The sequence below is a fragment of the Chiloscyllium plagiosum genome, unplaced genomic scaffold (genome assembly GCF_037043375.1).
Source record: "Chiloscyllium plagiosum isolate Xiang-an unplaced genomic scaffold, Cpla_swu_hap1 HiC_scaffold_13, whole genome shotgun sequence".
NCBI lineage: Eukaryota > Metazoa > Chordata > Chondrichthyes > Orectolobiformes > Hemiscylliidae > Chiloscyllium > Chiloscyllium plagiosum.
The window spans coordinates 38951252-38977330 of NW_028270151.1; the positions used below are offsets into that span (position 1 = coordinate 38951252).

At 41.1% G+C, this 26079-nt stretch overlaps 1 protein-coding gene across 8 annotated transcripts in view; it reads right to left on the minus strand.

The window, feature by feature from the left end:
* LOC122555988 (guanine nucleotide exchange factor DBS) overlaps positions 1-26079 on the minus strand; it is a 404319-nt gene that overhangs the window by 196784 nt on the left and 181456 nt on the right. For all 8 annotated transcript variants that reach the window (XM_043702332.2, XM_087993537.1, XM_043702330.2 and 5 more), the window contains exons 10-13: positions 6927-7046; positions 3962-4153; positions 3682-3873; positions 3148-3325 (exon numbers count right to left, since the gene is read on the minus strand). In XM_043702332.2, the coding sequence (XP_043558267.1) occupies positions 3148-3325; positions 3682-3873; positions 3962-4153; positions 6927-7046 (682 nt within the window). The remainder of the gene's footprint in view (positions 1-3147; positions 3326-3681; positions 3874-3961; positions 4154-6926; positions 7047-26079) is intronic.

Here is a 26079-nt window from a genome sequence, read left to right on the forward strand (position 1 = left end):
CATCCTGCATTTTATGCTCCATACAGTAGAGATCATCCAGAGCTATGTCCTTGTCCTAACTTTTGCTAAATGCAGTTTACCTAACACTGCTGAGATCACTGACCTATATTGGCTCGTGGTTAAAAGAAACCTTGATTTTTAAACCCTTCAATGGCCTGGTCATTCCCTCCGCAAATCTAATTTCTATCAGTCTTGCAACCCTTGGAGATAGCTGCACTCGTCTGATTAAAATTTCTTGAGCAATCCCAATTGTTGTGTTTACTAGAATGGTAATTTATTAATCTCCCTAAACTCTGAATTTCCCTCCATGAACGTCTCTGTTTGTTTATCTTGCTTTTGTCCTTTGTGATACTCCTTAAAACCTACCTCCTTTGTTAAGATTTTTGGTCATCGGTCCTAATATCTTCTTTTGTGGCTTGGTGTTTTTGTTCATAATGCCTTTGTCAAATGCCATATTATGTTGTGCTTTATTACATTGAAGGTGCTGGCTGACCTGTTGCATTTTGAGAGTTCTCCAATACTGTCTCAGGTTTCCAGCATCTGCTATATTTTCCTTGTTTCCTGTTTTGGTTGTATTAATGTAGGCTACTGCTATTTCTACAAAGTTAAAAATTGCTACAAATCATATTCCCACTTAAATCTTTGCAACGTAACTCATTCACCCACAGTTCTAAACTGATTAAGTACATGCAAAAATGATAGTTGAAGCTCATGAAGCAGGTATAAACTAGATTCATGTATTTAAAGATAATTAGGCAAGTTTTGAATGATCCACTAAAACTGTACTTTGATTCAGCTCCTTGTTTTCTCCAACAACATCGATTTTACCATATTTACAAGTCATGTAGCTCTGCCATTTGAGATTCAATAAATAAGTCCTAGGCCACACATAACTCAACCAAATAAAGATTTCTAATTTTAACTAGGAAGTAAAACCTCTTTATTAAAATAACTTTAATGTTTTCAAAATTTTACTTAAACTGTTTACTTGGTCAACTGTGAACATTGATTCTGATAAGATAACTTAATTATGTACATGTTAAAATGTTAAATTCTGCATTTATATTGACAATATAATATTTACACATTGTATTTAGCAAATTAAGTTAATTCAGTATGCATTCACAGCATACCACCACTAAAAGACCAAGATATTTTTTCGTACTGTCATACCAAAAGAAAATCCAGCTGGATATTTAGATCATTTACATTATGCTCACTCTTGTTTTTAATAGAGTATTCGGGTTAGGATTGGATTATGTTTACTTTTTGCAGTAATTTAGATAAACAGAGGAACCTCGATTATCTGAACGAGATGGGTGGGCACTATTTCGTTCGGATAATTGATTACTCAGTTAATTGATTCAATGCCTTTCCTCTGGGGCTCGGAATTTTCTGTTAAGTCTGCTTCCCGTTCAGAAGGCAAGACAGCAGCACACTGTGAGCGAGCCCCCGTTCCCCCAACCCCTTCCAACATCGCACCCCGTCCAATTCTGTCCTCTTGTCCACCCCCAACCCCATCCAACACTGCCCCCACCCCTGCCTGCCCCCCAACCCTGTCCAACACCATCCTCCCGTCCACCCCTAACCCCATCCAACACCGCCCCAACCCTGTCCCCCGTCCACACCGCCTTCCCCACCCACCCCTCAATCCCATCCATCCTCACCACCCCCGTCCGTCCCCAATCCCGTCCAACACCGGCCCCCGTTCGCCCCCACCCCTGCCCCCTGCCCACCCCTTAACCCTGTCCAATCTCGGCCCCCATCCGCTCCTACCCTGTCCAACACCATCCCCCACCCCCCGTTTGCTCCCCCCATCGTGTCTCCGTCCCAGTCTGACCCGGCTGCCCCCGCCCCCCGCATCCACTCCCTCCGGGGCAGCCAGACTGGACACCAACAACAAGACAGCTGCTGTTTTGGGCAGGGGTGCGGTGGTGAGAGTCCAAACAGCGCGTGTGCACGCGCACACACACACACACACACACCGTTTTACTGCAACTTTTTGACAAGTTCCACCTTTGCCTGTACAGGACAATGTAGGAGAGATTATCTGAGGAGAGGGGTTTAAGGTACACCTCTGTATAGAACTTCAGGGAAAGTCTGGGGTTGGGGTGGGGGGGCTCAGGCAGTCAGTGATTTGGAGACAGTGCCTGGGCTCCCATCAATGACCAGGACTGTTCTCGGTGGCTTGTCAGTAAGCCGAGTACACATTTAATCACTGTAAACAAAACACGTGATCAGTGTTGGATACATGTCTTTGATATAAAGTTTCTATCAGGACCTTGACATCTTTGGAAAATCCGAAATTCAGATAATTGGTATTCGGATATTCGAAGCTCCTCTGTAGTGGACATTGACTTTCACTAAATATATGAGAACGAAAAGAAGAAGCTAAACAGGACCTCATCTCGTACAATCTCTTGTTTAGCTATAATAGATTTACCAAGCAGATTATCAAAAACTAAAAGAACACACTATTAGCAGACCACAAGAAGCATTCAAAGAGGTTCTTTAAAGTGTTTGCAGTTGTGAATTGAAATATTAGCTAAATCTGTCCATAGATTAGATAGAAGATTGTACGAAATTAAAACACTAGAAGAAGTCTGATATACTATTGTGCTTGAGAATTCAAAGGTAACTGGCAACTTTTTTACACAGCAAAGATTATGCAATATTGCGTTTTCACATTAAATGCTCATTCTGTCACAGTATCATGTTAAAAAGTGAATTTTGATGGTAATTGATGCCTCCTTCGTATATTTTGGATGAAATTTGATAGTTAAACTATGATTGTTATCATCCAGATTAAGTTTGAATAAAAAGTTGTTTGGTTTTAAAGAACATTCTTTTGATAGTTTTTATGGCTTGACAATGTCAATGTGAGGTAAAAGGTTAGTGAAGAGTAAAAAACAATTATTAATGTACTAGAGAATTGTTATATTTAATGTGGATGACGTGATGCCCTGTAACGTATAATAGAGATCAGTTACTTCACTTGAATTTCAACTCTCAACGATGTAGTAAGCATCTTAAATAAAAATGTAAAACCATTTTTCAGTTTATCTTCTTTTCAGCTTTAAACTATTATGCCACAATTATTTTGACTTTTTTTCCTGAACTACGAGAAAAGGGTTATCTGCCACTTACTGAGAGCAGGAGTTCTGGCTGGTTTTGGCGAAGAGCGTTTTGGTGATGACTCTGGACGAGGAGCCACAGGTTGAACTGGTCGAGTCTGTTTGGCTGCTAACTTCTTTAAACTAGCTTGACGCTTTTCAAACATTTCCTGGACATGTTCAAGCTTCTGAAGGATTGTTGATATGTTAGCCTGGAATAGAAATAAAAACAATAGTAAAGTATTTGGTGTGTAGATTTATTTGTCACCAATTTCTACTCTGCACAACTTGGCTTCTTTTCTCATAATTTCTGATTTTAGTCTCCACCTCAGTCCCCTTTGCTATCTCCTACAAAATTAATTGTAGTCCTGTCTTCTCCATCTTCACGACCGACTGACTGACTAAACTGTGCCCCTTCCATGGCACTCATCTAATAAATGAATTTTAAAAAAGCTACTTTTTGTTTCTTTCATTTTTCATAAACTATTTTGTCTGTTCATTACCAGATGACTCTGGAAGGCTTAATACTAATAATTAGTTAGTTATTCATTTCTTAACTATAGTTTACCTCAACGTCTTCAGTGAGAAATAATTCAAATTGCTTATAAAACTCTTTTGGATTAGTGAGCTTGTGATCTTTGGCAGTTTCAAGAAAATTCTCAAGATCTTGAAGTGCAGCTTCAGCTCCTTCTTGAGATTGGCACTTATCAACCGCTTGAGATGCCAGGAGATATATGCCTGTTTCACACCACTCCTTGGCCTTGAAGGACAAAACAAAATAATTAAAACAGAATATTAATAGTTATTTGTTTTGTGAGTAATTCTTAAAGATCAAAAAAATTAATTACACTGTCCAGGTGCTTATGGACTTCAAGAGATTTTCCAAGCATATCATGCTTTTTCTTCATTTCGTTGGTAAAATCATCACATATGCGCCTGAGTTCATTACATTTTGGTCGGATGGAGTCAATGGCATAGTGGTTGCTTTGGATAAGTTGATCTCCATGCAGAGCCAATAACTGTGCCTTTTCTAATGATTCCTGTGACAAAAAAATAACAGGACAATTACATTTGAGCTGGACAATCAATTTGATTGAAAAGGTCATCAGCAAGACATGTCGAAAATTATAAGCCTAGGAATGTTAATATTAGAAGACAAAATATTAATTTCTTTCTAACGCACTTCTGTGCATGGTATTTTGCTATTAAATTAAAAAACTTCAGGCATATTGCCCCTCAAAGTCAAAAGATAGCCTATGGGGAATCCTCCTGGTGTCTACTTATGTTTGTGACTTTTACCATGTTAGAAATTTCTCTTTGGAATGTCACAGTGAATGCATTGAATATTTGATGTCACAAAGGTAATTCAGTGTAATTTTCAAATATATTTTTCACAGTCACCAAAAAGTAGCTAAATTTCCTGTGCTGAAAAATAAGAGCGTAACGAGCATATCTTTTCATAATGTTCTGATACTGGATGAGGTTTCCCTCTTTCCAGAGACAAAAAAACTGCAAATGCTGGAATCCAAGATGAACAAACAGGAGACTGGAAGTACACAGCAAGCCAGATGGCATCAGGAGGTGGAGAAGTCAAAGCTTCTGATATAACCCACCTTCAGAACTGGGGGTGGCCGTAAGGGAGCTGTGGATAAGGTGTGGGAGAGGGTTTTGGATGGAGAGAGGGGTGGGGTGGTGAACACAGGTGAGGGGTGGGATAGGGGAACAGAGGTGAGGGTCTGTGGGTCCAGCTGAGATGCTCGGCAAAACGTGCCCTGAATTTACGTTTGGTCCACATCGGTTAGCGAAGTCCACATTGGGAGAACTGGATACAGTAAACTAGGTTGGACGAGAGGCAGGTGAACCTCTGTCTCACCTGGAATGACTATTTAGGGCCCTGAATGGAGGTGAGGGGGGTGGTGTGCCAGCAGGTTTTGCATCTTTTACAATTGCAGGGGAAGGTACCTGGGGGTTCAGAGGGGTTGGTAGGGAAAGGACCCCTTATTGTCACCTTCCACCCCACTAATCTCTGTATGCAATGTATTATCCTTAAAAACTTACATAAACTCCAATTAAACCCCATCACCAAGGACATCTTCCTCTCCCCAGCCCTCTCTGCTTTCCGCAAGGACTGTTTCCTTTGCCAATCCTCGGTTTGCGTCACTCTCCCCACCAACGCCCCGACCCCCCAGATACCTGCCCATACAACTGTAGAAGATGCAAAACCTGCCGGCACACCAACCCCTCGCCTCCATTCAGGGCCCCAAATAGTCTTTCCAGGTGCAACAGAGGTTCACCTGCCTCTCCTCCAACCTAGTTTTCTCTATCTGGTGCTCTTGATATAACCTTCTCTACACAGGGGAGACCAAACATAAACTCAGGGCACATTTTGCTGCATCTCAGCCTGGACCTGCAGAAGCTGACCTGACCTCCCAGTCACTGCCCATTTTAATTCCCCTTCCCACTCCCTTTCTGACATGACCATCCTTGGCTTCCTCCATTGCCACAGCGAATCAGAGCACAAATTGAAGGAACACCTCATCTTCCGCCTGGCAGCATATAGCCTGGAGGACTCAACATTGAGTCTCCAATTTCAAATAACCTTCCTTCTAATTCCCTGACTCCCTTCCAAGACCCTCCCCCTCCCTTCCATTCCTCTGATAGACTACCAACTGGATTAATTCCTCCCATCGACCAACCAAGCCGTGCACTCTACCTATGTTCACCTATCCCTATCTCACTAACCCGTCTTGCTCCCCAACCAACACCCCCACCAAACCCACCCCACTTTATCTGCTGCTCCCCTTACACCCACCCCAGTTCCAAAGAAGGGTTATACTTGAAACACTGACTTCTCCACCACATAACGCTGCCTGGCTTGCTTTGTTCTTTTAGCCTCCTGCTTCTCCCTCTTTCCAGGCATAATTGATTGATTTTCCTTTCAACCAGTGTTATATGTTAAGTTAGAGTCTGCTTTTAATTTTTAATTGGTCAGTTTAGATATTTGAGCATAATGGTGAAGGGTCAATGTGTACAGATGACACACTCAGCTACGCATCTCAATGCAAAACTCCAATGGTAGTTATTCTGCACTCTCAACATTCTTCATGCTTCTTTTGAACATTCTTCAAAATCAAAAACTTTGATTTTTGTTCCCAAATATAAATTGAACATTGTTTTAGCAGAAAGCTATTACAAGGGGGGATAGCTTTAAATTAAGGGGTGGTAGGTATAGGACAGATGTTAGGGGTAGATGCTTTACTCAGCGAGTCTTGAGTTCATGGAATGCCTGGCCGGTAGCAGTGGTGGACTCTCCCTCTTTATGGGCATTTAAACGGGCATTGGATAGGCATATGGAGGATAGTGGGCTAGTGTAGGTTAGGTGGGCTTGGATCGGCGCAACATCGAGGGCCAAAGGGCCTGTACTGTGCTGTATTTCTCTATGTTCTATAAAGGAAAAGTGAATCTAGGAAACATTTTAAATGTATATGAGCAGTATAAGTCCTTGATACAGTATTGTTAAATATAATTGTTTATCATTAATGTGTTTGGTTAGCTCAAGAAAATTATAGTCTCAGTACGTTAGGTTTGTCAGCTCATTTCGGAAATTCTGGCCTGCCTGCAGTGGAGGCTATAGATAGTTAAAAATGAATTAAGCTTGTTTGCAATTTAAAGTGATGACCATCAGAGTAATCGTGTGATGACTTAACTCAGGATGTTTAATTTCTCTGTTTTGTCATGAAATTACAGGACTTTAAGAGTATGAGGGAGAGAGTTCATTTGTTGAAGACTGAGTGGCATTTAACTGTTATTTACCTGTGCTTTCTCTTCCTTCATTTGGAGTTCTTTTAGAAGGCGTTCCACAGAGGCTACACTGTCTCCAATATCAGTGAATGTAGCCTGTGTTTCTGTTAAACAATCCAGAATAACTTTAACCTGCAAAGAGAGAATCAGTAGTAACTAGTTTCCAGTCCCTCATTTCAATTTTATCATTGCATCCAGAAATCCACATTTGATATCTACTTAAATCTCAGCAGCCACAGCATGAGTTTGGACCATCAGATTAATTTCTGTTTGGTTGTTATTGGATTCTGACAACACATGATTAGTATTCAAACACAATTGTATGGTTAATTAAGGTCAGCACACCTGAAGTTTTAGCAAAGTTACTATAACTTTAAAATAAAGCTTAACCTGTTGTACTAAAGTCAGGGAGAAAAAAATTAATCTGTCAATCAAAAGTCTGAATTTTACACATTTGGGTTCTAATATGTTATAACCAAAACAGCATCATAGGTATGTGGTCATAAAATATTAAATATGTAATTCCACAAATATTGCCAATGCTTGATTTATGTTCTATGCTATTGCATTCCTTTACCATTGCTCATATGTAAAGTTTTAATATAAATGTAAATGTATTCACTACATCCCAAGGTACTTCAAAACCAATGAGTTACTGTTGTATTCTGACAGAACACAGCATCCAATTTGCTATCAGCAAGGTATCATATACAGCACGGAGGTATGTTTTGGTTTGAGGGTATTAGAGATCATGTAACACAGTGAGTGGTGTCCTGGCCTCTTAGCCAGAAGTTCTGTATTAAACAAAGCAACTGTGTGGAGTTTGCACATTCTTCCCATGTCTGAGATGGTTTTCTCTGGGTGCTCCAGTTTCCTCCCACAATCCTAAGATGTGCAGGTTAGGTGAATTGGCCATGCTAAATTATCCCATAGTGTTCACGGTGTGTAGGTTAGGTGCATTAGTCAGGGGTAAATATGGGATAGAGGGGAGGGGAATGGGTCTGGGTGGGTTACTCTTCGGAAGGTCGGTGTGTACTTGTTGGGCCGAAGGGCCTGTTTCCACACTGTAGGGATTCTATGATTCTAAGCCAGAGCTCGATCACCATGGAGGGTATACTCATTATGTGTGTTTCACCGTGAAGTGTAGAAAAAAAAGACATTCTTTCACACATTGTCAGTTCCACTTTAAATATAACTTATATAATTATTTCTATTCCCATCTTAAAACGTTGTCAAGAATGTGACATTGTTTGAATTATCTAAGCATCTTTTCCACTGCATCTCGCTATTGCAAACTTCTGGTTTTCTATGCATAGCCTTATGAATGGAGAGAGTGAATTTTTAAATTCTTAGAGAATTATTTTCCAAAGGGGCACATATGTAGTCTCTATCTTTAATGCCCACAGAAGTAAAAAAAATCACACAACAACAGGTTATAGTCCAACAGGTTTAATTGGAAGCACTAGCTTTCAAAGCACCACCCCTTCATCAGATGGTTGTGGAGGACACAATTGTAAGACACAAAATTTATAGCAAAAGTTTACAGTGTGATGTAATTGAAATTATACATTGAAAAATACCTTGATTGTTGTGATTCTGTTCGCTGAGCTGGAAATTTTTGTTGCAAACGTTTTGTCCCCTGTCTAGGTGACATCCTCAGTGCTTGGGAGCCTCCTGTGAAGCACTTCTGTGGTGTTTCCTCCGGCATTTATAGTGGCCTGTCCCTGCCGCTTCCGGTTGTCAGTTTCAGCTGTCCGCTGTAGTGGCCGGTATATTGGGTCCAGGTCGATGTGTTTGTTGATGGAGTTTGTGGATGAGTGCCATCCTTCTAGGAGTTCCCTGGCTGTTCTTTGTTTGGCTTGCCCTATAATGGTAGTGTTGTCCCAGTCGAATTCATGTTGCTTGTCGTCTGTGTGTGTGGCTACTAAGGATAGCTGGTCTTGGCGTTTTGTGGCTAGTTGATGTTCATGGATGCGGATCCTTAGCTGTCTTCCTGTTTGTCCTATATAATGTTTTGTGCAGTCCTTGCATGGGATTTTGTACACTACATTAGTTTTGCTCATGCTGGGTATCGGGTCCTTCGTTCTGGTGAGTTGTTGTCTGAGGGTGGCTGTTGGTTTGTGTGCTGTTATAAGTCCTAGTGGTCGCAGTAGTCTGGCTGTCAGTTCTGAAATGCTCCTGATGTATGGTAGTGTGGCTAGTCCTTTGGGTTGCGGCATGTCCTCGTTCCGTTGTCTTTCTCTTAGGCATCTGTTGATGAAATTGCGCGGGTATCCATTTTTGGTGAATACCTTGTACAGGTGTTCCTCTTCCTCTTTTTGCAGTTCTGGTGTGCTGCAGTGTGTTGTGGCCCTTTTGAATAGTGTCTTGATGCAACCCAATATACCGGCCACGACAGCCGACAGCTGAAACTGACAACCGGAAGTAGCAGGGACAGGCCACTATAAATGCCGGAGGAAACACCACAGAAGCGCTTCACAGGAGGCTCCCAAGCAGAGGATGTCACCTAGACAGGGGACGAAACGTTTGCAACAAAAATTTTCAGCTCGGCGAACAGAACCACAACAACGAGCACCCGAGCTACAAATCTTCACCCAAATTTTAAATACCTTGATTATTAAGTCTCTCATCTGTTAGGATGACCATGATAGTTTCACTTCTTTCATATGTAAATCACAAAACTTTTTTTAAAAGTTACATTCTCAGGTTAACTGTAACAATTGGTGTGAGCCCAGATAAGATGTTGAAGGTGTTAGCCCCCTGTGTTCTGTTGTCTGTGCCATAATGTTTGGACTGATTCTAATCTAAAAAATTAGTTAACAGAGTCTTACATGGATTCATGCAGTTTTTGAGCAAAGTACAATGTAACTCTGCAAGTACAAATTCACCCCACAAACACGTGTGTGTCCCGGGGTTGGGGATTGTGAGTGTCTGTGAGAGATAGTGTATATGTATGTGTGTGTGTGTGTCTGTAGGAGTGTGTGTTAGTGTGTGTGTGCGTGTCTGTGTATAGGTGTGTGTGTGTATGTGTGTGTGTGTGTGTGTGTGTATAGTGCAATGGTGGTCACCTGTAGCGTGACATGAACCCAAGGTCCCGGTTGAGGCCCTCCCTATGGGTACTGAACTTAGCCATCATCCTCTGCTTGGCCACTTTTCACTGCTGCCTGTCCCAAAGTCTGCCTTGCTACAACAATCAACAGACAGAGTGTTCCCTCCCAGTTGGAGAACACTTCAGCCTCAGACCTTCGGGTGACCATCCTCCAAGGCAGACTTCACACAGACACACCTATACACAGACACACATACAGACACTCACAACACTCCTACAGGCACACACACTCCCACACTCACACATGCATCCTCTCACAGACCTAGACCCCTTACACTCACACAAACACACATATACACTCTCTCTCACAGACTCACAAACCCTCACCCCAGACACACACAAACTCCTATAGACACACACACTCCCATACTCACACATGCACCCTCTCACAGACTTAGAGGGTGTGTCTGGGGTGTGTCACGCACACACACACTAACACACACTCCTACAGACACACACCCTTTACACTCACACACACGTACATATACACTGTCTCTCACAGACACTCACATCCCCCCACCCAGACACACACACACACATGCACGCATACACATATACGTTTGTGGGGTGAATTTGTACTTGCAGAGTTACATTGTACTTTGCTCAAAAACTGCATGAATTCATGTAAGACTCTGTTAACTAATTTTTCAGATAAGAATCAGTCTAAACATTATGGCACAGACAGAGAACACAGGGGGCTAACACCTTCATCATCTTATCTGGGCTCACACCATTTGTTACAGTTAACCTGAGAATGTAACTTTCACAAAAAGTTTTGTGATTTACATATGAAAGAAGTGAAACCATCATGGTATCCTAACAGATGAGAGACTTAAAAATCAAGGTATTTTTCAATGTATAATTTCAGTTATATCACACTGTAAACTTTTGCTATAAATTCTGTGTCTTACAATTGTGTCCTCCACAACCATCTGATGAAGGAGCGGCGCTTTGAAAGCTAGTGCTTCCAATTAAACCTGAGAGACTATTGTGTGATTTTTTACTTTGTATACTCCAGTGCAACACCGGCATCTCCAAATCATCACACCAAGTAAAACTATTTTGCATTAAACTCTCAATTTATTTGAAATGATTGCCCAGTCTATTTCTGAATATTCCAGAATTTCTACCACTAAGACTCAAGGATCCGCTCCTATGCAGGATAGTATTTTTAAACACCTCAACCTATCACCTCCTCAGAAAGCAAGGCATAAATTTCTTTAGCTCTACCCATCAGTCTACTTTTAGTTCCAGCCTTTTAAGCTTCTATTCCCTTTCTGTCTCCTTTTCTCTTGTCTTCAATGCTCTTTTCTTTTTCTGTCCTCTAAAGTGCTTCTTTTTCAGTTGAAGTTTTTAACGTTCAGTACTCTTTCTTGATTTTTCATTTCCTTTTCTATTTCAGACTGCTCCGTCTGCAATTAAATTATTGCCAACTCAATCGACTCACCATCTAATTTCATTGCTGTTATAGAATCATAGAGAAGAACAGCAAAGAAACAGACCCTTTGGTCCAACTTGTCCAAGCTGACCAGATATCCGAAATAAATCTAGTCCCATTTGTCAGCATTTGGCCCATATCCCACTAAATCCTTCCTATTCATATAACCGTCCCTTTTAAATGTTGTAATTGTACCAGACTCTACACTCCCTCTGGCAGCTCATTCCAAATGCACTACTTTCTGCATAAAAATGTTGCCCTTTGGGTCTCTTTTGAATCTTTCTCTTCTCTAGTTCTGGACTCCTCCACCCAAGAAAAGATCTTGTCCACTGAGGTGGTATTTCCTCAATTCGAGTCACATTTGCCTGTGTTTGGTCCATATCCCTCCATAACTATCCCACCTGTGCCTGTCTAAATGTTTCTTAAATGAAAAAATTGTACTCACTTCCACCACAACTCCTGGCAGCCCATTCCAAACAGTCACCACCCTTTGTGTGAAAAAATTGCCCCCCAACCTTTCTGTATCTCTCCCCTCTCACCTTAAACCTATGCTTTAAGATGTAGACTCCCTTACCTTATCTATGTCGGTCACCATTTTATATTCCTCTATAAAGACACCCTTCAGTCTCCTACAAGTCAAGGAAAAGATCCCAGCCTATCCAACCTCTCCTCAAACCTTCCAGTTCAAGTAACATTCTAGTAAATCTTTTCTGCACCATTTCTAGTTTAGTAATACCCTTTCTATTGTAGGGTGACCAGTACTGCACACAATCCAAATCTGAACTCCAATGCCTTGTACAGCTGCAACAAAACATCCTATCTTCTATACTCAGTGCTCTGACTGATGAAAGCTAGCATGCTGAACGCTTTCTTCACTGCCCAGTCTATATGTAACTCCAATTTCAAGGAACTAGGAACCTGTACCCCTAGACCACATTGTTCTACAACACTCCCCAGGGCCCTACCATTGACTGTGTAAGTCCTACCCTGATTTGACCCATCAAAATACAACACCTTACATTTATCTAATTAAACTCCATCCACCCATTGTCAGCTCACTAGCTCAGTTGATCAAGATCTTGCTGTATTCCCAGATAACTTTCTTCACTGTCCACTACACTAATCTTAGTGTCATCCACAAACTTACCAACCATACTACCTAAATTCTTATCCAAATCATCTATATAAATGATGAATAGCAGTGGATGCCCTACCAATCCCTGTGGCACACCACTGGTCACAGGCCTCCAGTCTGAAAAACAATTCTCCACCACCACCCTCTTGTGTTCTACCATCAAGCCAATTTTATATCCAATTGGCTAGCTCGCCCTGGCTTCCATGAGACTTAACCTTACCCAGTAACCTACTATGCAGTACCTTGTCAAAGGCCTTGCTAAAGTCCATGTAAACAATGTCTACCGCACTACCTTCATCTACTTTCTTGGTCACCCCTTCAAATAACTCAATTAAATTCGTGAGACATAATTTCCCATGCAAAAAGCCATGGTGACTATTCCAAATGAGTCCTGGTTTCTCCAAATGCCTATAGATTCTGTCTCTCAGAATCCCCTCTAACAACTTATTCACCATAGACTTCAGGCTCACCAGTCTGTAGTGGCCCATATTTCCCTGCAATCTTCCTTAAATAATGACACATTAGTCTCCACTCCAATGTTCAGACACTTCACCCATGGCTGCTGATGAAACAAATATTCTCCCTCATCCCCTCCACCTAATATTCTTGATAATTTACACAAGAAATAGGAGCAGAAGATTATATTTGCTGTCAAGCCTACTCCACCATTCAATGCTGTCATGGTTGATCTTTGGCTTCAGCTTCATTCTCCCAACCACTCTCCATTGATTTTCTAAGAAACTCTTTGATTTTCTAAGAAACCAACCATTTGTCAGGCCCACCTTAAATTTATTGAATGATAATGAATGCACAGCCCTTTGCGGTGGTGAATACCCATACATTCACAGCCCTTTCAGTCAAGAAATTTCTCACCTCAATCCTAAATGATTGAGTTTTTGTGTTGAGACTGAGCCTTAATGTTTTTGTTTCTATTGGACAGGAATCTATCTCTCAGCATCTACACTATCAATCACCCTCAGAATGTTTTAATAAGATAGTCTCTAATTCTTCTAAACTCCAAAGAACACAGACCTTTTTGCTCAGTCTATCAATGTAGGACAACCCGCTCATCCCATGTTCTAATTTGGTGAACCTTTGCTGTACTGCCTAAAGCATGTCTACATATCTTAACTGCAGCGACCAAAAATTCTCACAGTGCCCCCAGATGTTGTCTCACCAAACCCTGTGCACCTGTAATAAGGCTTCTTTATTCCTATATTCCAATTCTTTTGCAATAAAGGTCAACAGCCATTTGTCTTCCACATTGCTCGCTGTACTGCGAAACTTGCCACACAAGTGCATAAAAATCTATTTGAACATCAGCATTTACAAGTTTTATACTGTCATGAAGATGCTTTATGGTTAAACTTGCTTGGAGGACTAAAGTTTTGAAAGATTCTTGAAAAAGGAACTTATTTCAAAATTTTTTGTCAGACCTGGAGTTGTTTCTTTAAAAGGTTATTGAAAGTCACTGTAGACATTGGCGTTAATTTTAAAAAAGGCTTCCTAGAAATCATGCATCATGCTTCATGTGCTGGAAATCAAGCCCGACTATTCCTAGAGACATCACAAAAGTTAAAAATTTTATCAAAGTACGCAGAATTCCCCAATTGTGGAAACATCATTTTCATATTCACTCTAGCCAGACCTGTCAGCATTCTGTAAGTTTCAATGAGATCTCAACTCATCCTTCTAAACTCCATTGAGTACAGTTGCAGAATCCTCAACCGCTCCATATATGACAAGCCTTTCATCTCCAGGATCATTCTTGTAAATCTCTGCTGGACCGCCTCCAATGCCATTACATCCTTTCTTAGATGGGGTGCAAAAACTGCACACAGTATTACAAATGCGGTCTGTTCAGAGTCTTATGTAGCCTCAGGAGTGCATCTCTGCTATTGTATTCTAGCTGTCTTGTAATGAAAGTCAACATTGCATTTGCCTTCCTTATTTCCAACTGAATCTATATTTTAAGAGAATAGTGAACTAGGACTCTTAATTTCCTTTGTGCTTTAGATTTCCAAAGCCTTTACCTGAGCGAAAATAGTCTATATTTCTATTTTTCCTCCTGAAGAGTCTAACCTCACCCTTTCTCACATTGTATTCCGTCTGCCATTTCCTTGCCCACATCTAATGTGGAAAAGTGCTTCTGCAGCCTTCCCACTACCTATTTCTTCACTTATATTTATGTCATCTGCAAATTTAGCAATAATGCCCTCATTTCCTTTATCCAGACTGTTAATGTATAAAAGGATAGTTGTAATCCCAACACAGATCCCCACAGAACTCCACTAGTCACCCAATGCCATCCTGAAAAAGACCCCTTTACCTCACTCTGCTTTCCATTAGTCAGTTAATCCTCTATCCATGCTAGTAATTGCCCCTAACACCATGGGCTCTTCTCTTATTTAGAAGCCCCTCCTGTGTGGCACCTTGTCAAAAGCCTCTGGAAATCCAAATAGATAATGTCCATGACTCTCATTGTTCTAATGTACTGATTACCTCTTCAAAGAATTCTAACAGATTGTTAGGTATGACTTCCGCTTAATGAAGCTGTGCTGATTCACCCCCATTATTGAGTGCACTTCCAAGTATACCGCAACCTCATCCTTAAAATCTTACTAATGACAGAGGTCAGGCTAAACAGCCTATAATTTCCTGTTGTTGTCATCCTCCCTTCTTAAACAGAAGTGTTACCCTCATCATTTTCCAGTTCTCTGGGATCCTCCCTGACTGGTTCATAACTTGCAAAGTCTCTGACTTATTAGTTGAAAGGAACAAACTGCAGCAACTGGTGATGGAAATAAACTGACTGTGTTTATAGTTTAGATAATTTTCACTGCAGATATCAAAATAGAACTTCTTTCCAGTGGTCCAAAGACTCCTGTCCATATTGTTCTCACCCACAAGGTTGTTCAGCTACCTGGGAGTGAATCACATGATCATTCGCAGGCAAAAGGCTTTTGTCATTGACACCTGGTCACCACCCCATAACCAACCAGCTACTTGTTGCCAGCCAAATCTCCTTTAGTATATAGCCCTGGTTCCAACCCATCTGTACTTACCTTCCCCAGAGTAAACAGCACCTATCATGAGTGTCAGTCGCCTCCTTTTTAAAATTACAGTAATCCCTTCCATGCTTCTTCAGTTTTAAGAACAGTCCTTCTCATACTTCAGTCCTCAATCAAAAATACAGAGAAATGAGAAGCTATGTTCTTTATACACAACTGGTGATAATTGCTTGCTTTTCTGAAGGGTCTGCTGGGTCTGTTTTGGAACAGTGACTGGCTTCACTAAGTTTTTGTTTGGTCTGCGATTTTAGAGAAGATTTGTAGCTCAGGTTGTAAGTTTGCTTGCTGAGCTGGTAGATTTGTTCTCAGACTTTTTGTCACCATGCTATGTAACATCATCAGTGAGCCTCCGGTGAAACGCCGGTGTTCTGTCCTGCTTGTTATTTATGTGTCTATTTATGGATATGTTGTGGTGGGTGATATCACTTCTGGTTCTTTTTCTGAGAGGTTGGTAAATGGGGTCTAAATTGATGTGTTTGTTGAGGGAGTTCCGGTTTGAATGCCAGGCCTCTAGGAATTCCCATGCATGTCTTTATATAGCCTGTCCCAGGATTGATGTATTGTCCCAGTCGTACTGGTGTCTCTCTTTGTCTGTTTGTATGGATGCTAGTGATAGTTGGTCATGGCTTTTGGTGGCTAGTTGGTGCTCATGTATTGTGGTGGCTAGCTTCCTGTCCATTTGTCCAATGTAATGTTTGTTGCAGTCCTTGCAGGGTATTTTGTATATGACATTCGTTCTGCTGGTTGTTGGTAGGGGGTCCTTCAAATTCATCAGGAGCTGTTTCAGTGTGGTGGTAGGTTTGTGGGCTAAATGATGCCTCGTGGCCAGAGAAGTCTGGTTGTCATCTCTGAGATGTCTTTAATGTATGGCAGGGTGACTAAAATCTCTGAGCCTATTGTGTCTTCTTGTTTAGGTCTGTAGGAATCGGCGGACTGCGCTTACCTGGTACTCGCTGTTCCTGAATACATTGTATAGGTGTTTTTTCATGGCTTCTCATAGTTCCTGGGTGTTGCAGTGTGTTGCAGCTCATTTAAATAATGCCCTGATGTAGCTCTGTTTGTGGGTGTTGGGATGTCCTGATGCACCTCCGTTTGTGTGTGTGTGTGTGCATGCACGTGCGTGTGTGCATGTCTTTCCTGAAGATGCTGGTCTGCAGCTCTCCATTGGCTTTTTGTTCTATTGTGACGTCTAGGAAGGGAAGTCTGTTACTATTCTCTTCCTCTCTGGTGAACTTTATACCAGTAAGGATGTTATTTATGTGTTTGTGGGTTTCTTCTAATTTGTTGCGTTCTGTGATGACAAAGGTGTCATCCACATAGTGGACCCAAAGTTTGAGCTGGATCGTGGGAAGGGCTATTCGTTCTAACTCCTGCACAACTGCTTCTATTAAGAGTCCTAATATTGGTGATCCCATAGGCATCCCATTGACTTTTTGTAGATCTTGTTGTTGAAGGTGAAGCGGGTTGTGAGGCACAGGTCTACTAGTTTGAAGATGCTGTCCTTGCTGATGGAATTGGTGTGTCAGGCATTTGTGTTCTTGGTTCGTCTAGCAGTGAGGCTTGTGATTCTTTGGCTAGGGTGATTATTATTGATGTGAATAGGACTGTCATGGTGAAGGAAACCAGGACTTTGTTGTCCTCTACTTTGGTATCTTTGATGATGTTAAGGATTTCCTAGGTGGAGTGGATGGAGTGGCTTGAGTCTTCTACTAGGTGTTTCAGTTTGCGTTGGTGTTCCTTTGCTAGTCTGTATGTCAGTGTACCAGGAAGTGAGACTTTGGGTCTGAGGGGGGCCCCTTCTTTATGTACCTTTGGTAATCCATAGAAACGGGGTGTGTTGAATCCTTCAGGTTTCATTCTTTGGAGATCTGTCTTGTTAATTTCACCTGTCCTGTGAAGTTTCCTCAGAAGCTGTAATACAGTTTTCTAGCTGTAGAGTTGGGTCCATTGCCACTTGTTGGTAGATATCAGTATCTGCTTTCAATGTATTGTGTTCTGTTCAGGATGAGGGTCATGCGCCCTTTGTCTGCAGGTAAGATTAGGGTACAGGTGACAAACTAAAACTAGTATCCATACACGCAGACACCAGTTCGACTGGGACAATACATCCATACTGGGACAAGCTAAACAAAGACACACACGGAAATTCCTAGAGGTCTGGCATTCAAACCGGAACTCCATTAACAAACCAATCGATTTGGACCCCATTTACAAACCTCTTAGAAAAAGAACCGGAAGTGATATCTCCCACAACTGACCAAGACACATAAATAGCAAGTGGGACAGAACACCAGCGCATCACCAGAGGCTCACTGATGATGTTACATAGCATGATGACGAAAAGTCTGAGAACAAATCTACCAGCTCAGTGAGCAAACTTACAATCTGATCTTGTTTTATCTGTTTGATTTGGAGGGACGTCTACTTAGAACAGGCTGAGTTGGAGGAAAATCTGCTAAGAACAATTGAGTTGAAGAAAGCCTGTTTTAATCAAACTGTGCAATGATCTCACCATTTCTGAAATGAAAACCTTCCCCATTTATTCAGGTGACACCAAGTTTTTCTTTTTAGAAGAATAATTGAAAGAACAACTTAAAAATGTTTTTTCCTGAAAAACCTGCTTGCAAGATTTCAGAGATTGTGTGCGATGAATGACTTTTCCACAACTGCTGGAACAACAGACCCTGGAATATTCTATGCGTTATTTATTTGCCTTGAAGAACAACACATTGGCTAAAGTGTTTTTTTTTTCTGTAAGCCAGTCTTGACAGAGAAAACTGCTCTTTTCCTGATGTATGGGTGAGTGAGTGTGTGTGTTGGCACAGTTACAGAGATGAACACTCATATTTGTATATTACTGAATGTGTATAGTAATTAATCACTGCATCTTTATTGAACAAAATTGTGTTTTGACCAACTCAGTTCTGTTTAGGAAATATGGTGGCTCAATATATTTTGTTTAAAATTCAATATGGATGAGGTATTTAATTGGTTATCCTAGCAACTAGAAATTTTCAATTTTATGTTCTGACCCATGGAATGGTGGATCTAGAGTGACACTGCAATCCCACAGCCTCAGTTGTAGCATAAAACTCGTAAGGTCTAAGATACCCAATGGAAATATTGTTTAACTGTAAGTGTTGCATTAATAATTGCAAAGAGTTAAAAGGAAATACACTAGGTATCTTGTGCATTATTATGCTAAAATGGCTTACTACAACTTTTCAGGAGGCGAAAGATGATTTCCAAAGAATATTCAAGGTTGGCTGATTGAATTGGTTAAGAAGTTAGGATTACAGTTACGAGTAGGGGATAGGAATTAAAGAATTACAGGATGTTCTGAAAGTCTTAAAAGCTTTAAGGTAGATAAATCCCTAGGACCTGTTGAAGTGTATCCCGGGACTTTGCGGAGGCTAGGGAGGAAACTGCGGTGCCCCTAGCAAAAGTTATGCCTTACTGCATGGCTGTAAGAGTACATTAGTGTTCATCATTAGAAATTATCAATCTGGATAAGGAATCCCTGAACAATCCTCAAGTTAATCAATAGAGCTTAAAGATAATCTGTTTGAAAGGTGAAGTGCTCATCCAGCAATTTGCCAAGAGCTAAAGCTTGCAGTTATTTTGAAATCAATTGGAGACTGGTCAGTCCTGGTTTGATAAAAGCAATGTGTTGATAGATCTAATAAACATATTCCTCTTGAATGTTAGACCAATGGGTAAATTAGAGAATTTTATAGGCCAGTATCTCTCAGGCATGATGGAGGGCTTCCCACTCCCCATCCCTATACTGATCACTTGATAAAGGGTTACTAGAAATGATTATCCGTAATGGAATATGGCAACTGCACATGCACAAACATAGCTATTGTCATCACCTGATGATGACAGGCTGGATTTCAGAAAGCACCTGTGCATGTGCTAATGACACCACCACATTCAGCATGGAGGGATCAGGGAGGTGAAGCAGAGGTTTGTACCACAGCTGGAATGTGACACTGCAGTGCCAGGAGCAGAACTAGGGGAGAACAGACCAGCAGCAGAAATGAAGGGTATCCTGGGGTAGGGAGTGATGTCGTGGGGCCTGCTCCATGGACATTGGAGCAGGGGAGGGGTACTGTACTGGGAGCCAGTCTCCTTCTCCCTGAGAACTATGGGAAGGCCGGGAAGATTTGGAGGCTGGGAGAGAGTGGGAGAGGGATAAAGTAAACTTATGGATATTAAGGTAGTGCCAGTATTAGACAGGCTGCTGTTTCTGTTGCTTGAAAATGACATTTGTTTTCTTCTTGCTCTTTGCAATTTTGTGGTGACATTCACAAGAAACTCAGCCTCTTGGCATGCACAAACAGAAATTACATCTGCAGTTAGACAAACTCACCCCCCTTTTAAGACTGAGTCAATGCATTTGCAAGTGTTTCCCCAAAGGATCATTGTTATACTCAAGTATTTGAAGTGACTATCGCTCTATTCCAAAGAATTATATGTTTAATGAACGAGTTTAAGAGAGACACACAAGAAAATTAACCAATTTTGAAAAGAAATTGATATGTTTATCCTAATCAACTTGTTTAGAGATGTTATTACGAACCTCTGGAGCAAGTCCCCTTGGAGGTGGGTAGGGATACTACCATAAATGGAGCTAAGATTAACCATGTTAAAGATGATTGTTGATTACCTAGTAGCATTAGCTAGTTCAGAAGCAGGTGAAATTTCTGTAGAAAGGAATTGTATCAAAACTAAGTGTAAGCAAGTGAACACGAGAGAGCTATAAATTATCTGAGAGATACAAATGTAAGAGAAGCACCTGTAAAGTCTCAGCAGCTGAGAAATTTAGTGGAACTTTCATCAAGTTCCTTCCTAAACTCTCATTTTCCACCCCTTCTTTTATTCAGCAGGAAGAAGTCAGAAATTTGTGTTGTACTTCACACAGTACAGTGACTATAAAACAGTTCGATAAGAACCTCTTAGTTACATACATTAAGAATAAAGATAGTTAGGACAACAAACTAAAAACCCATGGCCAACATGAGGATTAAAATCATGAGAAGGCACAATTAAATTTTATTTTGTGTTTCAGAAATTTACCTGCTTCTATCATTTTCATAAAAAATAGAGAAGGACAGGGTGGTTGCCTTATTAAATATCATAGTGTAAGAACAGGATTCTGGGTAATCGAAGATGGAGGACAGGAAACATTTCTGGATGCAACAGGCTGCTCTTTTATTGAGGTATTCTAGGTGTTTTCCTTGAATTCCAGGAGCAGCAATTACTGTTTTATATACTGTTGCATCGTTTTGGAACTTTGAAGAAAAAAAAAGTCAAAACAACAGCACTTTTAAAAGGGAGTGGAACAGACAAAGGCAGCATTTGGTCTGTGTAGGAAAGAGAGAGAGAGGGAGAGAGAAAGAAAACCCCACACTTCTCACTGACACAGCAGTGAACCTATGCAGTTACTGCCTTTGCTGTTGAATTCATGCATCGCTGGACATCGGAGTGCATCTAGGAAAATTAATAAACAGTGAAATTCACAACTGATCTTGGAGGAACCTGTTTGGGAGAGGTCATAGAATGGGCTGCCAGAGGAAGTGGTGGAGGGTAGTACAATTGCAACATTTAAAAGGAATCTGGATGGGTATATGAATAGGAAGGGTTTGGAGGGATATGGGCGGGGTACTGGCAGGTGGGACTAGATTGGGTTGGGATATCTGGCCAGCATGGACAAGGTGGACCGAAGGGTCTGTTTCTGTGCTGCATATCTCTATGACTCTATGAGAAAATTCTGAAATTGTGGTAATATTTGGAAGGGAATTGGCACCAATTCTTGATGTGAATCATAGGATAACGACAAAAAAATGAGAATGGGAGATCCATATATAGATTAGGAGAAAGTAAGGTCTGCAGATGCTGGAGATCAGAGCTGGAAATGTGTTGCTGGAAAAGCGCAGCAGGTCAGGCAGCATCCAGGGAACAGGAGAATCGACGTTTTGGGCATAAGCCCTTCTTCAGGAATCATTGATTCCTGAAGAAGGGCTTATGCCCGAAACGTCGATTCTCCTGTTCCCTGGATGCTGCCTGACCTGCTGTGCTTTTCCAGCAACACATTTCCAGCCCATATATAGATTAGGAAGATATATGAATCATAAGCTTTTACATTTTGCACAGTGATTAAAGCCTTTCGCCAGATATTGTTGCAGTAATCAGCTTCAACAACTTTGTTTCATGAGACCAGTGTATTTTGTGAAAAAAAGACTTGAATTTATACAAAAACCTCAAGAGGTTCCCAGAGTACTTTTCTGCCTATATGCATTTTTCAAATTTAGCACTATTGTAATGCAGAAAGGACAGAACAAGCTCCTAAAAACAGCAATGTGATGACAATGAGATGGTTGTGGTAATCTTGCTTGAGGGATTACAAGGACAAAGAGAATAGATTCCTTGCACTTCTTTAAAATAGTGCCATGGAACACTAAAAAGCAGCATTCCAGAATACCACCCTGGAAAAAAGCAAATTACTGCAGATGCTGGAATCTGAAACCAAAAGAGAAAATGCTGGAAAATCTCAGCAGGTCTGGCAGCATCTGTAAGGACAGAAAAGAGCTAACGTTTCGAGTCTAACTGATCCTTTGTCAAAGCTAAAAAAAGGGAGAAATAGGGAGGTATTTATACTAGGCTGAGAAAAGGCGAGTCATGGCTCCAGAAGCAAAGGTAGCAATAAAGAGGTGATAATGACAGTGGATAGAGAGAGTAAATACCTTGTCTAACACTGAGAGGGAGAAGGAAAGCAGTGAAGGTGGACAGGGGGAGAGAGACAAACGAAAATCCTGTCAGAGAGAAGAGCAGTACTTCTTCAGGATAGGCATCCCTGGAAGAGAGGTGGCAGTGGGTTAAACACCTGGATAAAAGCAAATTACTGCGGATGCGGGAATCTGAAACCAAAAGAGAAAATGCTGGAAAATCTCAGCAGGTCTGACAGCATCTGTAAGGAGAGAAAGGAGCTGACGCCCTGGAATGTCATTTTGGAATGCATTTATTTTCACATCTTCAGGGTGGGTCTTGAATCCACAATTTCCTGCTTCAGATCTTGGCACCTATATATATATATATAAACATGCAAATTAGGAGCAGAAATAGGACATACCCTTTGAACCTGCTTTATCATTCAATAAGAAATGTTTGTGTTCTCAGTTCTACAATCTAGATCCAATAATTTATGTTCCCTTGCCAAAAATAATCTATCTACCACCACCTTAAAAACACTCAGTGACTATGCTTTCCCTGTTTTCTGAACTGGTGTTCAAATATATAAAGTATAGTAAGTCAGTATGAAAGGGCATGCAATTAAGAACAGGTGTGTTTATATTGTCTGGGCTGAGTGTAAATTCTAATTAGTGCCAGAACACATTTGAAACCTAATATTTTTGTTTGTGCATGTTATGTATGCTTATTATATAACTGCCTGATCGACATCGAATACAGGTGTGATCATATAACTTAACAGCATTCTCTTTCTATACAAACAGAAATTAATAGCCTAGGGTGAAATATTCTGGAGGTTCAGTACCTGGCGTCAGTACCTCCGCCTCCTGAAAACATGAAAAAGAAGAACTGAAACCTGTACAGTCAATCACAACATAAAGATAAACAATTTAAAAATAATAAGTGCGCATATTTATGTGCTACAATAATGCTAAATGTGGACTATTGAATCTTGCTTCATCTGATTGTTTTCATGGGTTCTGTTGTTCCTGTAGCTAGATTTTTCTGTGGCTTGGTTGCCCTGTGATGCTGATGTTGTTTTGTCCCTGGCCATGGCCAAATGTGGCTTACAGATACATGACTCAGTCAAAATCATTGGTCCCATCTGGACTGGCTCAGAATTCTGAGGACATTCCCACATTGATGAGGTGCAGTGACCAGCTGGTCTGCATATTTGCTCCAGACCAATTCATCCCTATCTGTACCATATACAACAACAGTCCCACAACTGCTGAGATCTATTTCTTCCCAGACATATACTTCTCTCCTCTTTGGAATACCCCCACCTTTCTGGCCATCTGTCCTTCTTGATTTTGCTCTGATACCTCTTTGGTGTCTTCTGGCTACAGTCAAACATGGTTCTTAGCTGGCGGCTGAACATTAAGGACAACAGCTATATGGGCTATATGGAGCCGATCTCACATGTTTGACTCTGTGATTTTCCGGGTACTTCTCAAAACCTTGTGCCATAACCTGTGCACAATTGTCACTCATGACTTATTCAGAGCTCTTGAACCTAACAAATATTTCATCCAGTCAGTCTATCCTTGCTTCTGCTGATACCAACATCATGACGATCACCTCAGGCCACTTGGAGTGGTTATCCATGACCACGAGTAGCATCTGTCCCTCTAGTGGTATAGTGCAATTGGCCTGAATTTGCTGCCATATTGTTTGAGGTTATTTCCATGGTGAAAGGATAATATTGGAAGGCCCACATTTTATTGAAGCACAAGATTTGCATGAACCCACTTTCTTCCCAATCTGGAGGCCCATATTCAGCCACCAAAAATAACTTCTGCCTATCTCCTTCACTTGCACCATGCTGAGTTTCCAGTACTTGGTGCACCAGGTCGTCATCAGCAAATTCTGTTGCTTTGCTGGAGGTCAATTCCATCGAAGTTGCAATTTCAAAACTGCCTTGAAATCCGGATCTCCCCTTATTAGTATCTTCCATTGGATGGCTTCATGTCAAAGGCCATAAACCAAACAATCCCACAAGGTATCTTGAGGAACCCTCCAAATTTGCAAAGTTCTGCTAACCACTTTAAGGCAGCCATGAATTTAGCAAATAACTCTCCTTCATGCTGTACTCGTTTGTAAAGACAGAAATCTTCTGCAATCATCAGTGGCTTAAATGCAAAATAATTTCCTAACAGTTTGAGTAGCTCTTGGAATGTCTTCTCCAGAGGCTGCTCTGGTTGCAGCAGACTCCTTCAAATTGCAAAGATCTTGGTTTCAAAGGTACCTAAGAAAACTGGTGCCATGATGTCCTCAGCCATTTTGTTCGTATTGAAGGACAAATTTACGCATTCCATATATAAAGTCCAATTTTCTGACTCTTCATCAAACAGTCCCATCATCTTAAACTGGACTGCCATTTTGTTTTCCCGCCACTTGAGTCTAATAGACATTCACAGCCCAAGTGTCCTTGGTGCATGCTCCCCTGTTAGCTGTTCCCTCACCAGCTGTGCTAGCATACTGTCTCCATGGTGTCATCTGCACCAAAGTTCTGTCATGATCACCATTCTCAGTTAGACATCCTATGCCATTTCTGAAATCCAGACAATGCCTCCTCGGGACAATAAATGCCATTTGCATAGGTTATGGGCCAAATCTCACTCTCATTGCCAATTGTTATATTGGTACTTCCTTTAGGACCAGAAATTATATACCAGGTAGACAAACAGTAATCTGAACAAATGGCAAATTGATAATCTTCACACCTCCATAGCCAGTTCTACACTGGACCCAAGCTCTGACACTCTAGGTGATGTGATGAGCTCTCTTAAAGGGGCAGCATTCTCAACTACATACATAGCAGAAGTCAACTATTTATAGGAGGCAGTGACATGGTGGTAATGTCACTGGAATAATCAAGGGCCAAACTAAAGCCCTGGGTCAAATCCCATTATTGCAGCTGGTGGACTTTATATTCAATATGGATGTGAGTTAGGTTACCCAAGGAAACCTAAACACATAAATAAAAAGCAGGCCATACCACTGGTGCTTCACCGGAGGTTCATTTATGATGTTACTTAGCATGGTGACAAAACACCTGAAAATGAACCTTACAGCTCAGCAAGCAAACTTACATCTAGAACCTCAAGCTGAGATACAAATCTCAAAATTTGCTAATCCAATCAATATGTCTGGAATATAAAGTTACTCTCAATAATGGTTGCCAAGAAACTACCACCAATTTTTGCAAAACCCCACTTGTTCTACTAATGCCCTTCAGTAAAGGAGATACACCATGCTTAGCTAGTCTGGTCTAAACGTGACTCCAATCTCCAACAATGTCAATGGCTCTTAAATGCCCTCTGACAAGGTCTAGCAAGCCACTCAGTTCAGCATCAATGAGTATGGGCAACAAATATTCCCAATGATGCTCACATCCCATGAAAAAAAAAGACAAAAGTATCCACTGCCTTTCTAAGGTATCTATGCAGTCCAGTGGCCAGCAGCTCTGCAGCCTTGGCAGTACTACCAATAGACATGGTATTTGCTTAGTTTCAAGAGGAAAGAAAGGATATTTTGTGGCATTCTCACAGGCTAGTGGAAATTTTATTTCTGTACTAAACCTGATATGCATGTGTAGAATTGGAGAATGGAGCCTCTATGGCCATACCTTCATACATCAATTGCAGCGTGCAGAA